At 53.0% G+C, this 14,113-nt stretch overlaps 1 protein-coding gene across 5 annotated transcripts in view; it reads left to right on the forward strand.

Annotated features, from left to right (window-relative positions):
* The window catches only part of KCNIP3 (potassium voltage-gated channel interacting protein 3), a 97,661-nt gene that overhangs the window by 37,928 nt on the left and 45,620 nt on the right, over positions 1-14,113 (forward strand). The window contains exon 1 of one of the 5 annotated variants that reach the window (XM_017964057.4): positions 11,500-11,919. The exons of the other annotated variants lie outside the window; for them this stretch is intronic. Coding sequence (XP_017819546.3) covers positions 11,817-11,919 — 103 coding nt within the window. The 5' untranslated portion in view covers positions 11,500-11,816. Of the gene's footprint in view, positions 1-11,499; positions 11,920-14,113 lie in introns of those variants that run through there. 5 annotated transcript variants of the gene reach the window in all.

The raw sequence follows: 14,113 nt of genomic DNA on the forward strand, positions 1-14,113 counted from the left end.
TTGAACACTGGGTCAGGCACACAGGTAGCTCTGTGCTAGACAGTGTGAGCTTATTTTGCAGGTCACCAGTATTGTCATGTTTGAGGGCAGTGAGAGACAGATGTGGATTCTAGTTTGCCCTTTTGAGTTCCAGTTTGTTCTCACTTTCTCTTACTTCATGTCCAGCCTTTCCTCCCATTTTCTGGTCCTGCTGACCTACAGCAACTTCAGTCATATGCAGAGGCAACAGCCTTCAATAAGACTTCTTCCTCAGCTTCCACAATTATACAAGGTCTCATTCTTATAACAAAGCCCAGATTCCATATCACTCATAGGAACCAGAACCTCTTAATTAAGGAACATGAAATTCCTTTCCTTTCAGATCACTGGTCCTGATTCTGGCCTAAGATGCCAAGATATCCCACAGCTCCTGTAATGGGCAAGGATCTATTCTTCATAGTGGTTGTACTTCTCTGATCAAGTTTTAAATGGTATAAGATCCAAATTCTGTTAAAATTTAAACTACATCTTTTCTTTTACTTTGTCCATTTCTTTTTTCTATTTTTAAAAACATATTTATCATAGGTATTTTAAACTGTGTCCTTATCTGCTAACTTAAACATCTGGGTCACCTCTGAATTTTATTTCTATTGACATCATAATCAGCCACTTTCTCCCTCTTCTCATGTCTGACAATTTTTTTTTTTTTTATTGCATGCTAGAAATTGTGAGTGGTATGTTATACAGGCCCTGGATTTGCTTACCTCCTGATAAAGAGCAGTTAGTTTTGTTTTGGCAGGTATTTAAATTCCTGGCAAATCACATAATTCTGTCAAAGATTGCTTTTAGCCTTTGTTAGGGCAGGTCTGTTTCAGCTTTTTTTACTTATTCATAAAGTTTAGCTCTTCTCTTAAGGCATGATCTTAATCCTAACAAATGGCTTTCCTGAGGTCTCAACAGAAAGCCCAGGGTGTTCACCAGTGTTCTCCATTTTGGCTGGGCCTGGACCTCCATATTTCCTCAGAGCTGTCTGACCCTTGGGATCTTTGCTCTACTGTCAGCATCACAGAAGCTGTTCCCTGCAAGTGCTCCAGAGTCTCTCCCTGCTAATGCAGAGTGTAGCAATTAGCCAAGGCCCCAAAGGATTTTTTCATGCAGATTTTGGGGACTACTTCTTCTCTGTGGCTCCCTCATTTCCAGACCCCTAACGCCTCAAATCATAGCTGCCTTAGCAGCCTTGAAGTCTGAGCTCTATTTCTTTCATCCAGTGTGACCACCAGTGCTAAGAGATTTTGATGCCCAGCATTTTGGAAAATACACTCAAGAATAAAGATAAAGTGAACTGTGGGATTCATTCACTGTGATTCTCTTCTCAAGGACCATTACCCTCTGTTAGTTGCTGTCTAGTGCCCTCCTAGAGATGCTTTACATACTCTGTCCAGGTCCTATAGTTGTTTTCAGTGGTCAGATTAGTCTGATGCCACCTACTCTATCACAGTTGGAACCTCCCTTTCCTAGATTCAATGAGATGGGGGAGAAAATGAGGCCTATATGGTTAAAAATACAAATTTATTCAAACTCATCTATGTTACTGCTTGGTCTCTGAGTGTGTCATTAGGATGTAAAATGAATCCTTTCTCTGTCATAATAATTGAGGTTTCAGCCCTTATTGAGTACCCTAAATGGACCAAGGCTTTATTCTAAAGTGCTTTATACATCTAATTGATGTCACCTTCCCATATGTACTACTATCATTCCCACCTTATAGCTGCAGAAATGGAATGATGTTGAGGCTAACTTACTTTCCCAAGGTCTGTTGGCTTTACTACTTCCCCTTGATGACGTCCCCACCTCTCCAGTCCTTCTGCCGCTACCTCGGTCCAGGCTACCCTCATCTGTCAAGCCAGCTCTCTGCTGTCTTCATGTTGGACTTTTCTGCTTCTAGACTTCTTCTGTGAGAAGCAGGGCCAGAGTAGAAAGGCAGGCAGTTAGACTGGGGGTGCTGATGAGGACTGGGGCCAAGAAAGTCCAGCCCAACCACAGGGCTACAGTGTGGGAACCTGGAGGTGGTGAGGGAAGCAGGAGAACAAACAGTGAATGCTTCTTAGTCAGGTATTAGGCCTGTAGAAGAAGACACAGGCCCAAGACTGATGGCCCACGAGGAGCAGGCAGACACTGGCAAGACAGAGGCCCCCAGGCATCAGCACGGCCAGGGCAGGAGGTGGGTGGGGAGGCAGAGGCCATGGGGCAGCATGTCACTGTGCACTGCCTTCAAGGTGAGTTCAAACCCCAGCCCTGCCTCTCACCAGCTATGGACACTTGGGCACATCTGTTAGGCTCAGTTTCTCCACCTTAGAATCCATTTGAGGTTGACATTAGCTTCGTGGAATAGAACACCTAAGTATGGTAACTTAAATGAGACAGGGGTTTAGCTTTCTCAAGCAATGAGAAAACCACAGATTTAGCTTGGTAACTCCAGCCATCAGAGCCCAGGAACCTGTGTCCTTCTTTCATGGTTCCAGGGGCAGTCATCATAAACCCATCCCAGAAATGAGGAGGAAGAAATGGCAACAAGTATATGCTAGCTGAGTCCCTCCATTTCCATAAAGACTATTTCCTAAAAGCCCTATCCAATGGTTCTATTTATGTCCCATTGGCCCAAACTATATCATACGGCCATCTAGCCACAAAGACCCTGGGAAATGTAATTCTGTGGCAAAAAAAAAACAACAACAACACAAAACCACTGTTGTCCCCAACAAAATTAGACTTGATCTTAGCCAAAAGGCAGAGAAAAACAATTCCAACAAGGTAAGGATGCTACTCGAGAGGAAGAAGGGGAAAGGCAACACAAAATCAGCAACCAGAAGTCTCTGCCACAGGGGTAAATGGCGCCACTTCCTTTGTCCATGAGGTTGATGTGAGGATGAAATCAGGATGTTTGTGTAAAGCACCTAGCGGGTACTTGTTCAGCAAATGGCAGCAGGTATGCCTGAGTTTGAGGAACTTTTCTAATGACCCCTCTAAGGTCCATCCCCAGAGAAAAGCCTTCATAAGCGCTTGCAGCATTGACTTGTCTAAGCCCCACCCAAGGAGAGACCCATCAGTAGAGGCTGATGGGACACAGCCTGAAGCCTTTGTAAAGCCCTGCCTTGGAGGGAGTTGACGCTCTTTACTTGCTTTCTTGATTCAACAGGTGGAGGATGAGGCTCTGGGCCCTGTGCCTAGATGCTATAAGGAGCCAGGTGTTAGTGCAGACACTGCTGATTGTCTGCCCCAATCTACCTGTTTCCTTCTTCCTCTTCTAAAAGCTCTGCTTTTGGCCCCAATTTCATCTGTCCCCCATCCTCCTTCAGCCACAGAGGAGCCAGGCCTGACTGATCTGATCATCATGCTTGTGTTAGTTAGGTCAGGCCAGACACAGTGGCTCACACCTGTCATCTCAGCACTCTGGGAGGCCCAGGCAGGCAGATCACTTGAGATCAGGAGTTTGGGACCAGCCTGGCCAACATGGTACAGCTCCGTCTCTACCAAAAACCACACAAAAATTAGCTGGGCATAGTGGCATGTGCCTGTAATCCCAGCTACTTGGGAGGCTGAGGTCGGAGAATCACTTGAACCCAGAATGCAGAGGTCACGGTGAGCTGAGACTGCGCCACTGCACTCCAGCCTGGGTGGCAGAGTATGACCCTGCCTAAAAAAAAAAAGATTGAAAATAGTAACAATAATAATTATTATTAGGTCAGACCAGATGCTGTAATGAGACCCCCAAAACCGAGTAGCGTCAGTCTTATCTCTTCTGTTTGGTCCAAAAGCAATTGGCTTTTCCAACACTGTGAATAAGCCTTCAACACCTGGTATCTCCATCTCTCTTTCCACCTCTATTTCCAAATTGATAGCTCTTACCTGATCTTTTATCTTTCCTTAAGGCATAAAAGAATGTGTATTTCCTTCAAGATGAAATTCGGGTAAGACAAATTTAAAAAACAAATGGAAAAAAATGTGTATTTCTTTCCCCCTTAACATCCCTATGTGAAAGTTCTAGATTTGTGGGAGGCTCTGTTCCATGAGGTCATTCAGGCACCCAGGTCCCTTTCACCCTGTGGCTGTGTTCTCCCCCAACCCCTAAGATCTGCATGGCTGAAGCTGGTCACCAACATGTATGAGTTCCAGCCAGTGGGAAAGGAGAAGAGAGAACAAGGAAGAGAGTCATTTACTGTCTTAAGACCTCTGTCCCAGGCTAGGGGTGGTGGCTCATGCCTGTAATCCCAGCACTTTGGGAGGCCAAGGTGGGTGGATCACCTGAGGTCAGGAGTTGGAGACCAGCCTGGTCAACATGGTGATACCCCATCTCTACAAAAAATACAAAATTAGCCAGGTGTGGTGGTGCATTCCTGTAATCCCAGCTACTCAGGAGGCTGAAGCAGGAGAATCACTTGAACCCAGGAGGCGGAGATTGCAATGAGCTGAGATGGCACCATTGCACTCCATCCTGGGCAGAAGAGTGAAATTCATCTCAGAAAGAAAGAAAGAAAAGAAAAGAAAAGAAAAGAAAAGAAAAGAAAAGAAAAGAAAGGAAGGAAGGAAGGAAGGGACCTCTGTCCCCAAAGCAGCATTCATAGCTTCCTTTGGCACCAGCAACAACACAACCACACTAACTGCAAGGAGGCCTGAGAAATACAGTCCCTGCCAGACAGTCACATGTCTAGCTAAGATTTTGTTACTGTAGAAGAGAGGAGAATGGGTTTTGGTGGCAAGGTGGCAGTCTCTGCCACAGTGGTGGCCTCATTTCCATTGCCAGCAATTGATTTCAGCTTGGCATGTGACACAATTGTAGCCAATGAAACATGGGGGGATTCTTCACGCTAAGCCTAATGGGAAAGTCTTTCTCACAGTAAGAGACACAGGAACAGATAGTCTCTTCTCCCCTTGGACAGTATCATGTCAGAATGTGATCTGGAATTGGACATCTGTCTTGTGATCATCATGGGAGCAGGCTGTGGTTAAGGTAGATTAGATATTCTAAAGCTGGCAGTGTAGTTAGATGAAGAGCCCAGGTTCTTGCTGGTACTGCTGCATCTAAGCTGCTACCCCCCGGAGACACCCTCTGGCTGGACTTCCCATGTGTGACATAGTAAATTTCCTTATGGTTTAAGCCAAGGAGTGGGTTTTCTGTTACCTGTAGCCATAAGCCTCCCAGATTTCATGTGACATTGGGCCAGAGCAGAGACTGTGTGGAAGGGTTCTGTGTGGCCCCTGGGAGTCTGATTCAAGAGTGATATGGTTTGGGCCCATGTTTCCACCCAAATCTCAAGTCAAATTGTTATCTCTAATGTTGGAGGTGGGGCCTAGTGGGAGGTGATTGGATCACGGAGTTGTTTCTCATGAATGGATTAGCACCATCCACTTGGAGCTGTTCTCATGATAGAGACTGAGTTCTTGCGAGATCTGGTTGTTTAAAAGCATGTGGCACCTCCCCCCTCACTCTCTCTCTTGCTACTGCTCCTGCCACACAAAGTATGCCTGCTCCCCCTTCACCTTCCACCATGATTGAGGATGCCAGCACCACGCTTCCTGGTCAGCCTGTGGAACCATAGGACAATTACCCCACTTTTCTTTCTTTTTTTTAAGACAGAGTCTCGCTCTGTCACCCAAGCTGGAGTACAATGGCATGATCTTGGCTCACTGCAACCTCCGTCTTCCAAGTTCAAGGGATTCTTCTGCCTCAGCCCACCTAGTAGCTGGGATTACAGGCACCTGCCACTATGCCCAGCTAAGTTTTGTATTTTTAATAGAGACAGGGTTTCACCATATTAGTCAGGCTTGTCTCGAACTCCTGACCTTAGGTCATCTGCTCGCCTTGGCCTCCCAAAGTGATTATAGGCATGAACAACTGCGTCTGGCCCACACCTCTTTTCTTTATAAATTACCTAGTCTCAGGGATTTCTTCCTTTTTTTTATATTTTAGACGGACCTCACTCTTGTTGCCCAGACTGGAGAGCAATAGTGTGATCTCTGCTCACTGCAACCTCCACACCCCCACCCCAGTTCAAGTGATTCTCCTGCCTCAGCCTCCCGAGTAGCTGGGATTACAGGCACGCACCATCATGCCAGGCTAATTTTGTATTTTTAGTAGAGACAGGGTTTCTCCATGTTGGCAGGCTTGTCTCAAACTCCCAACCTCAGGTGATCCACCCACCTCAGTCTCCCAAAGTGCTGAGATTACAGACATGAGCCGCTGTACCCAGCCAGGGATTTCTTTACAGCAATGTGAGAATGGATTAATACAGAGGGCTTGGGCAATAGTCTAAGGTCAAAAGAGCTGGGCTCCCTTGGTGTCATTTTCTATGTTGTCCTGGCTCTGAGGAAACAGGGTGTCTAGAAACAAGGTCCCTCTTGTGCATCTTGAGACACTTTCACATCCATAGCCCATTGTGCAAGAGGCAGATAATATCACCAAGTGACTTCATTTTACAAGGAGGAAAGGAAGGCTGAGAGAGGCAATGTGCTGTGGCCAAGTCCATGAACAGGCTAAGGTTGGGCGTAGGAACTCATCCCTGGTTCTTCTAGACTCCCAGACCCATACTCTTGCTAGTGACACTAGGACGCCTGTACTGAAACAATTGGGAAAAGGTGTCATGTGCCAACCCTATTAAATAAATCTTTATACAAGGCAGGCAATAGCCCTATCAAATAAATCTTTATACAAGGCAGGTCTTCTAGTGGGAAAGCAGAAACAAATAAACACATAGGCAAATGTCTACATTCCCATTACAGTAACTGCAGGAAGGGAAAAGGATGGGGGTGAAGTAGAGACCAATGATGGGGAGGAGATCCAGGAAGGCAACTCTGCAGAAGTGACACTGGAGTGCAGACCCCAAGGATGATGAGGCAGAAACTGGGCAAAGACGAGGAAGAGGAAAAGTGTGCATAGTCCAGGGAAGGACATGTGCGAAGACCCCAAGGTGAGAGAGTGCTGGGCTCAGTCAGGTAGCTGCGAGTGTGACCAGAGCCACACAAGCAAGAGAGAGGAGGGGTCCAGCCATGGGGGACAAGGTTGAAATGAAATCACAGGCTTTGGAGCTGAACTGCTTGGATTCAAATCCTGACTCTGGTTTATCAGCTGTGTGCCCTTAAACAAAGCATTAACCACTCTGTGATTCAACTTCTTTTCCTTTCCAGTTCCTACCTTATCAGAACTGTGAGGAATGAAAGAGATGAGTCATGTTGAAACACTTGGTACATAGTAATTGCTTTAGCTGCTTGTATTAGGGGTCTTTTTAGGACTGTGGTCATTGTTCCATGAGTAATGGAGAATGCATTATTAGGATTCTATTGGCTGCAAGGGACAGCAACCTAAGTCACATTGCCTTAAGCCATAACTGGTGGATTGATTGGCTCATATGTCTGAAAGATACAAGCTTAGATGTGTCATGGCGCACATAGCATTGCCAACTGGACTTGGTCCCTTTCTCTTCACTTTTTGCTGTGTTTCCTCCTGAGATGACTCCGTTTTCAGGCCTGTTGTTCCCACATGGTGGCAGGCTGGCCACTTAGCTTCTATAACCTTGGCTTTTCCCTGGGCCAGTCTTCTGGCTCCCATCTGGCGGCCATCCCTGAGCCAACCACGGTGGCAGCAGAGGGGTGGTATGGAGTGGAAAAGAGAAACTCACACTGATTGAGCAAATCTTCAAAGTCACTGCACTGAGGCTGGAAAAGGAAATTGGCGTATGGTCACCAGCCACAGAGGCAAACACAGCCAGTGCTGAAATGGGCGCTCCTGGGGCTTTCCAACTGGGAAGGGGAAGGGTCTTTTTGTCTTGAGATGATCATGCTGGTTACTGAGCCAAGAAGAGGTAGCAGGAGAAGCACAGTGGAGGTGGGGAGAGGCACTGGGGACGCATGTTTCGAGTCCAGAAGGGAGGACGATGGTATGGCTGGGCTGATGGCAGTGGGGCAGAGATGGAGCAGGAGGCACAGGGCTAGAGTTTGGTGATAGGCTGGACAGAGGTGGGGACAGGCAGATATTCCAAGGTAAGAGCCGAGGTTTTGGCTGTACACTGAGATGAGGAGACTTGGGGAGTGGCGGGTTGGGAGAGGATGAAGAGGTCAGCTTTGCAGGTGCTGAGTTTGAGGAGCCTTGAGGGTGTGAAATTCCACTCTGGGCATTCTTGTCTGGTTTCTATAAAATATGGGAAAAATAAATAAACTGAATAATGCCTGCTTTGCCCAGTAGAAAGCATTAGAACTAAACTAGAATAAGGGAGGCCTCTGCCAGCCCCACTCAGGAGAGTTGGGACTGGACCAGTGTGCTGAGTGGGGCTGACTCAAACAGCATGCATCCAGCCCAGACCCCACCTTATGAGTCAGGAGACCTCACAAAATCCCCAGGCAGCTAGGTGGTCAGGAACAGGTAGCATGGGGTATCCGGGGAATGTTGGTCAAACTGACAGAGTCCCAGGCCCTGGGAACTGCCAACATAGCTGTAGTAACAACATGGAAGATGCCGGGGCAGAGCCAAAATGCAGGGAGAAAAAGTGTGGCCCAGGCAGCTGTGGGCTAGTTCATAGGCAAAGGCAGACAAGGCAGGGCTACTAGAATCTGGGTTGGCTTCTTGGAGACAGAACTGGACTGGCAGCTTCAATATTGCAGGCATGGTCGTAACCTCAGGTGTGGGGTACATGTCCAGATTTGGAGTGACCCCCACCCCCACCCCAAAGCAATTTTCTCTGAAAACCTCCTAAACTAGAGCAAGACACAGGACATCCTGAGGACTAGTCATCCTGAGGACTTCAGGAGAGGGCTCAGGCCCGAGCCTTCCCGAATCACCCAAGGCCCAGGGAACTGCTCCCTCCACATTGCCCCTCAACTTGTCCCCGCCTCTGTGACAGTCCTTCCCTAACTCCCCACGGGGCAGAGGTTTCTTTGCTTGTGCCCCACCCCCAGCCTGTGTCTTCCCCTGAAGGCAATGAGTGCCACCCACATGCAGCATACTGCCACATGGAGGCACTTGGGGTGTGCTGGGGACAGAGGAAATAGACGCCAGGGCAGGCGTCTATAGACGCCTGGGAAAGCACTTCATTGGTGTGGGGGATACATGGGGCCTGAGGGCTCACCTGCCAGCTTCCTTCTCCAAGTCCCAGGAAAGGGGAGTGTGATAAGACCATCAGCCCAGCCTCAGTGAGCCCACTGTGGCCCCAGAGCTGACGGGCCCCAAGCTGGTGAGCAAGCCCAGGAGTCAGTTCCTCATCCATTAGGCCCGTGGCCCAGGCGGCTAATGCCGCGCGGACACTGCTCTCAGGCCTGGTATCCACTTAAGCGTTGTTAATATTTTACACAGCACAGCCAGGGGATCGATGTCTTGTTTATAGCTCAGGGTTTCTGGGCAGTCATTGACGCTTTCAGTGGGAACTGGGAAGACGCTCAGGAGCACCTGGGGAAACAGAGGCAGGGGAGAGGGGTGGATACCAGCTTCAGGACCCCCAAGATGGCCTCCTTTGCATGCTCAGTTCTCTATCTCATCTAACACGTGTCACCCTGTGAAGCTGAGCACATGCAATTTTAAGCGTGCATTACAGGGGCCATTGGAGCGGGGGCTGGATTGTTGTTCCCACTTTATGAATGAAGAAACTGAGGCTCAGAGTAGTTACGTACTGCTAGGTTCTCACAAGTCACTGATGAAGGCTGAGCCGGCACTAGCTGGGCACAGGCTGGATCTTGCTCAGTACTTAAGTGTGTAAATTACATTGCAGGAGGCTCTTTAACCTGGAGCAGAGCTGTTTTCTCTGGGGATTGTTAGCCTCTCTGCTTAGAACTTTTGCCTTTGGTCAGTGGAGACTCACCACATCCCAATTAACTGGAACTGGAATTAAAAGCTATGCCTTTACTGTTCTTTTAAAGTATCGCCAAAAGGCTTAGACATTTAACTATGCATGTGATGCAGTGAGGCTGCACTGCGCAGCCCCTCTCTTGCTTAGCTGAAACAGGCTGGTGTCACAGGAAAGACCCCGCTCCGGACTCCAGCAGGCCTGGCTGTCCCTGTCTCCCTTGTGTAATTCGCCCTCTAGCCTAGTTTCCTCACCTGTAAAATGGAGGAAAAGGAATGCCCACGGGGAGAGCCTTTGAGAATCACACCTTTGAGCCCAAAGGTTTGGCCCACATATGCGCGCTCCAGAGGGCCCTGGCAGACACGCGCCATGGCTCCCACCCCACCCAGGCAGCGAGCTCTGTGCCTGGGACCAAGCACGTGTTCAGTATCCGCTGAATCAATGGCCGAGTGGTGGTAGAAGCTTCCTAGATGGAAACTGCAGGCCGTGAATCGAAACAGGACTCGCGCTCGGAGCCGGATTTCTCCCTCCGCCAACAGCGGGAAGAATGAGGGGCGGGCCGCTAAGTCGGTCCGGCCGGGATGCTCTGGGTGCGCCGCGCCCGCTGGAGGGCAGCAGAGAGCCAGGTTCCCGCGTTAAGTTCCCGGCCTCGCGGCTCCGAGGACACCCGGCTCCGCCCGGCCACGCCTCGTCTTCTCCTCTTCTTATTCCTTTCCGCGGCTTCCCCTGCTCTACCAGCCCCCGGCAGGAATAAAGCCACCCACAAACGAGTAAACATGCGCTTGCCCTGCCAGTGGCACTCTGCATCCGCTTAGCTCCTCCCCGCCGCCCGAAGGCAGGCGTCTCCCCCTCTCTGCGGAGCAATAGGCGATGGCGGCTGCGAGTCCGTGACTCGACCAAGGTCACGCAGCAAAGTCAGCGCCCGAGCTCCGTTCCAAGGACGCCAGAGCCAAAGCCCACACTTCCCCTAAATCCCTGAGCGCACGCGGGTTTCCGGAACCGGAGAACTTTGGATACCAACTTCTGCATTTTCAAAGGGGCCAGCCCGGGCGCAGTTTAGCCGCCGGCGGAGGGCCGGGGTTGCGGGAAATGCGCCGGGGCGCAAAGGCTTCCCGGATCCTCCGCCGCCGACTGCGCGCGGGCCGGCGGGGCGGGGCGGGGCGGGGCGGGGCGGGCGGGGCGGGGAGGGGGCGGGGCGGGGAGGGGCGGGGCGGGGCGGCGCGGGGCGGGGCGGCGCGGGGCGGGGCGGGGAGGGGCGGGGCGGGCAGGGCGGGCAGGGCGGGGCGGGCCGGGGCGGGGCGGGGCGGGCCGGCGGGGCGGGGCGGGCAGGGCGCAGCACCTACCCGCGAGAGCTCAGCCACCGCCCCCTTCTCTCGGGCTCCCGGCCCCTGCCCAGCTCCTCGGCCCCCATCCTGCGCGTGGGAGAAACCGCCGACCGCTCGGCCTCCGGGGGCTGGTGGAGCAGCGGTGGCGACGGGCCAGACTCTGTCCCGGGCTGGCCCTTGCGGGGCGGGGCGGGGCCCGCTCCGTCAGCCCTTCCCGGGCTGGCGCGGGGGGGGCCGCTGGGACGCTTCCCGGAGTGGCCGCCGAGCCTAGGCCAATGAGCGCGCAGGGAGAGGCGATGGAGGCTGGGGCGGCCGGAGCTCCCGGGACCCCCGCGCCCCCGCGCTCGCGGGACTGGAGAGGGGGCGACAGAAGCGCGGCGGCCGCGCGGGGCATGGAGGCGCCGCTGGCCCGCGCTGGCCGCCCGCGCTGTGTTTCGCGCCGCCGCGCCTCGAAGTTTGCCGGCTGACTCGGAAAGTTGCGCTCGAGCTCGGCAGCCGCGTCCAGCCTCCCGCCTGCCCCGCTCGCCGCCGCCACCCTCCGAGGGGCCCCAGCCCCGCCAACCCCGCAGCCCCGCCTGCCGGGGGCATGTGAGCCGTGCGGGCTGCGCGGCCCCCGGCGCCTCTGAGGCAGCGCTCGGACGAGGGGTACGCCCGGGCCGCAGGGCCCCAGGCAGCCCGGCTCGCCATGGGCATCCAGGGCATGGAGCTGTGTGCTATGGCCGTGGTAGTGCTGCTGTTCATCGCCGTCCTCAAGCAGTTCGGCATCCTGGAGCCCATATCCATGGAAGGTAATGCGTGGCCTCCCGCCCCTCCGCCGCCTCCGCGGGAGACCAGCGGTCTGGAGGGAGGGACCAGCACCCGCAAGCCTGGGTGCACTGGTCTGTCGAGGAGCGGCCTGAGCCACCTACCCCTCCCGGCTCCGGAGGGTTGGGCCTGGGACTAAGGAGACGCAGAGGGCCGGGGCTCCTAGGAGCCCCAGAGGGAACGAAGCCGCAGCCCTTGGGCTGGGTGTGAGCGAGGCGCCTGGTGACACCTTGAGCGGACAGCCCCGGCCGTCCTAGGCCTGAAGTTCGAGCGCCCCTGGTGAGGCTTGGGCCACCCTTGTAGCGGGAGGTGGTCCAGAGTGAAGATGACAGGAAGGACCCTCAGCTCAGGGCACCTGGCGGCTGGCGATGGGGAGTGATTTCAGGCCTCTGCCACGTGATGGGGCCTCCTCTTTCGCCCCCCACCCGGTATCCAGTTTCCCCTCCCCAGGCAAGGTTCAAGCCCTTGGGATAAGTAACCAAACCCGCAGGCGCCACATTTCTGTCCCAATAAAATATTAACTGAGGAGGCAGACCCACACTTGGATCAGACACTGATGGCCCCCTGGGCCCCCTGCATAGCACACCTGGCTCTGAAGGGGACCCTGAAGCCAGGGATGTAGCTTTTCCCCTATTCAAAGAGGCTCTGCACCACTGGACCATGGGGAAGGGGCTAGCTCGTCCTGATCTGGTCCCTGCTGCCCTCTCTGAAGATGTGGGCATTCTGCCTGCCCCAGCACTCTGCTGACCTTGCCCGGCTCCAGCTCTCAGTACTGAGACCCAGAGGCCTGGGGATAGGAGAGAGTAAGCCCGACTCTGCCTGGGAGCTGCCCAGCAGCCCCTCCGGCATGGGGATGTGCCCCAAGTTCCTGCGAAGGACTGCTGAGGGCAGGAGGGGGCCAGGAAGCAAAACTTCCCTCCATTCTGCCTTTGGTGTCCAGGGCTGGCTCTTTTCCCAAAGCCCATGGGCACATGCCCCTCAGAAGCCACTGGGCTCTGCCACACCTTCTCTCTTGGTGAGTGTATGAGGCCCAGAGAGTAGTTCAGAGGGGTGCCACCAGGAGCTTTAGATTGCAGATGGGGGAGAAAGTGGCCCAGGCTGGGTCTTCACTTGGCCGGATGTTGGCCCTGGCAGGGGGAATCTGTGCAGGGAACTTCGTGGGAAATACACCTGCTGTGATTGGGGTGGGAGTGTGGAGGGGTGAGCATCCTGTGCTGCTGTGCCTCAGAGGACGGTGCCTCCTGCAGGGCAGCACCATCCCTCATCCCCCTAACCCCCTTTTCTTTCCCCATTAGGAGCCTGGGGTGGGTGTAGGGGGTCGTTGGTGCCCAGGGAAGCCATGATCTCTCCATTGTTCTTCCCTGATCCTTGGGCCCTCCAGTGGCCAGGAGCACCAGCCAGCCTCACTTCACTTCATACCTCAACCTTCCTAGCAGCCGACTGGCCCACAGTCGGTGGCAGTGCAAAGTTTGCCTTTGAGATTTCTGAGGAGGGATTTCTTTGCAAGACAGCAGATGGTTTATGCTACCTGTCAAAAACCCCATTCAGGCTCGCATGAGTCTCCCTTTTCTGGTATACGTGCCCACTCATGCCCCTGGAGTTCTGGGGTCTTCAGGCAGTTGGGGGAGCTCAGAGCCTCAGAGTCAGCCAGGCCTGTGCTGGGATCCTGTCACCTTCATAAACTGGCTGTAAAAATCCCTTAAACCATCTGAGCCTCAGTTCACCATCTATAGAGTGGGGCTGATAAGAAGTCCAGTCCCCAAGGGCTTTGGCAGACTCGAACCAGTCAGTGAGGCTTGCATGGTTAATAATGTGCAGGTTTTGTGAGCAGGGCATATCAAGGATACTAGCAATGAGTATGTGAGTGATACAATAACAGCACTGATTCGTGGTTGCAGCTTTCTCTCACTCAGACACTTCCCACCCCCACCCCCACCCCCACCACACCCCACCCTCATCGGAGGGAGGGCCTCGTGAGTTCCAGATGTTCTGTTGGTGGGGAATGGTGTCAGCCATCCGAGGGCCTGGAAACTCCCATTGGCCAGGCAGATGAGCTATGAGGAGCCCGGGCTGTCCCACCAGCCTGAATGTGGCCACTGAGGGCCAGAATGAGCCTCCGTGGTTCTCATCTGTAATAGACCAGAGTTATGGTGCCCTGGGGATTGTTAGGAACTAATG

The sequence above is a fragment of the Callithrix jacchus genome, chromosome 14, assembly GCF_049354715.1.
Source record: "Callithrix jacchus isolate 240 chromosome 14, calJac240_pri, whole genome shotgun sequence".
NCBI classification, from domain to species: Eukaryota; Metazoa; Chordata; class Mammalia; order Primates; family Cebidae; genus Callithrix; species Callithrix jacchus.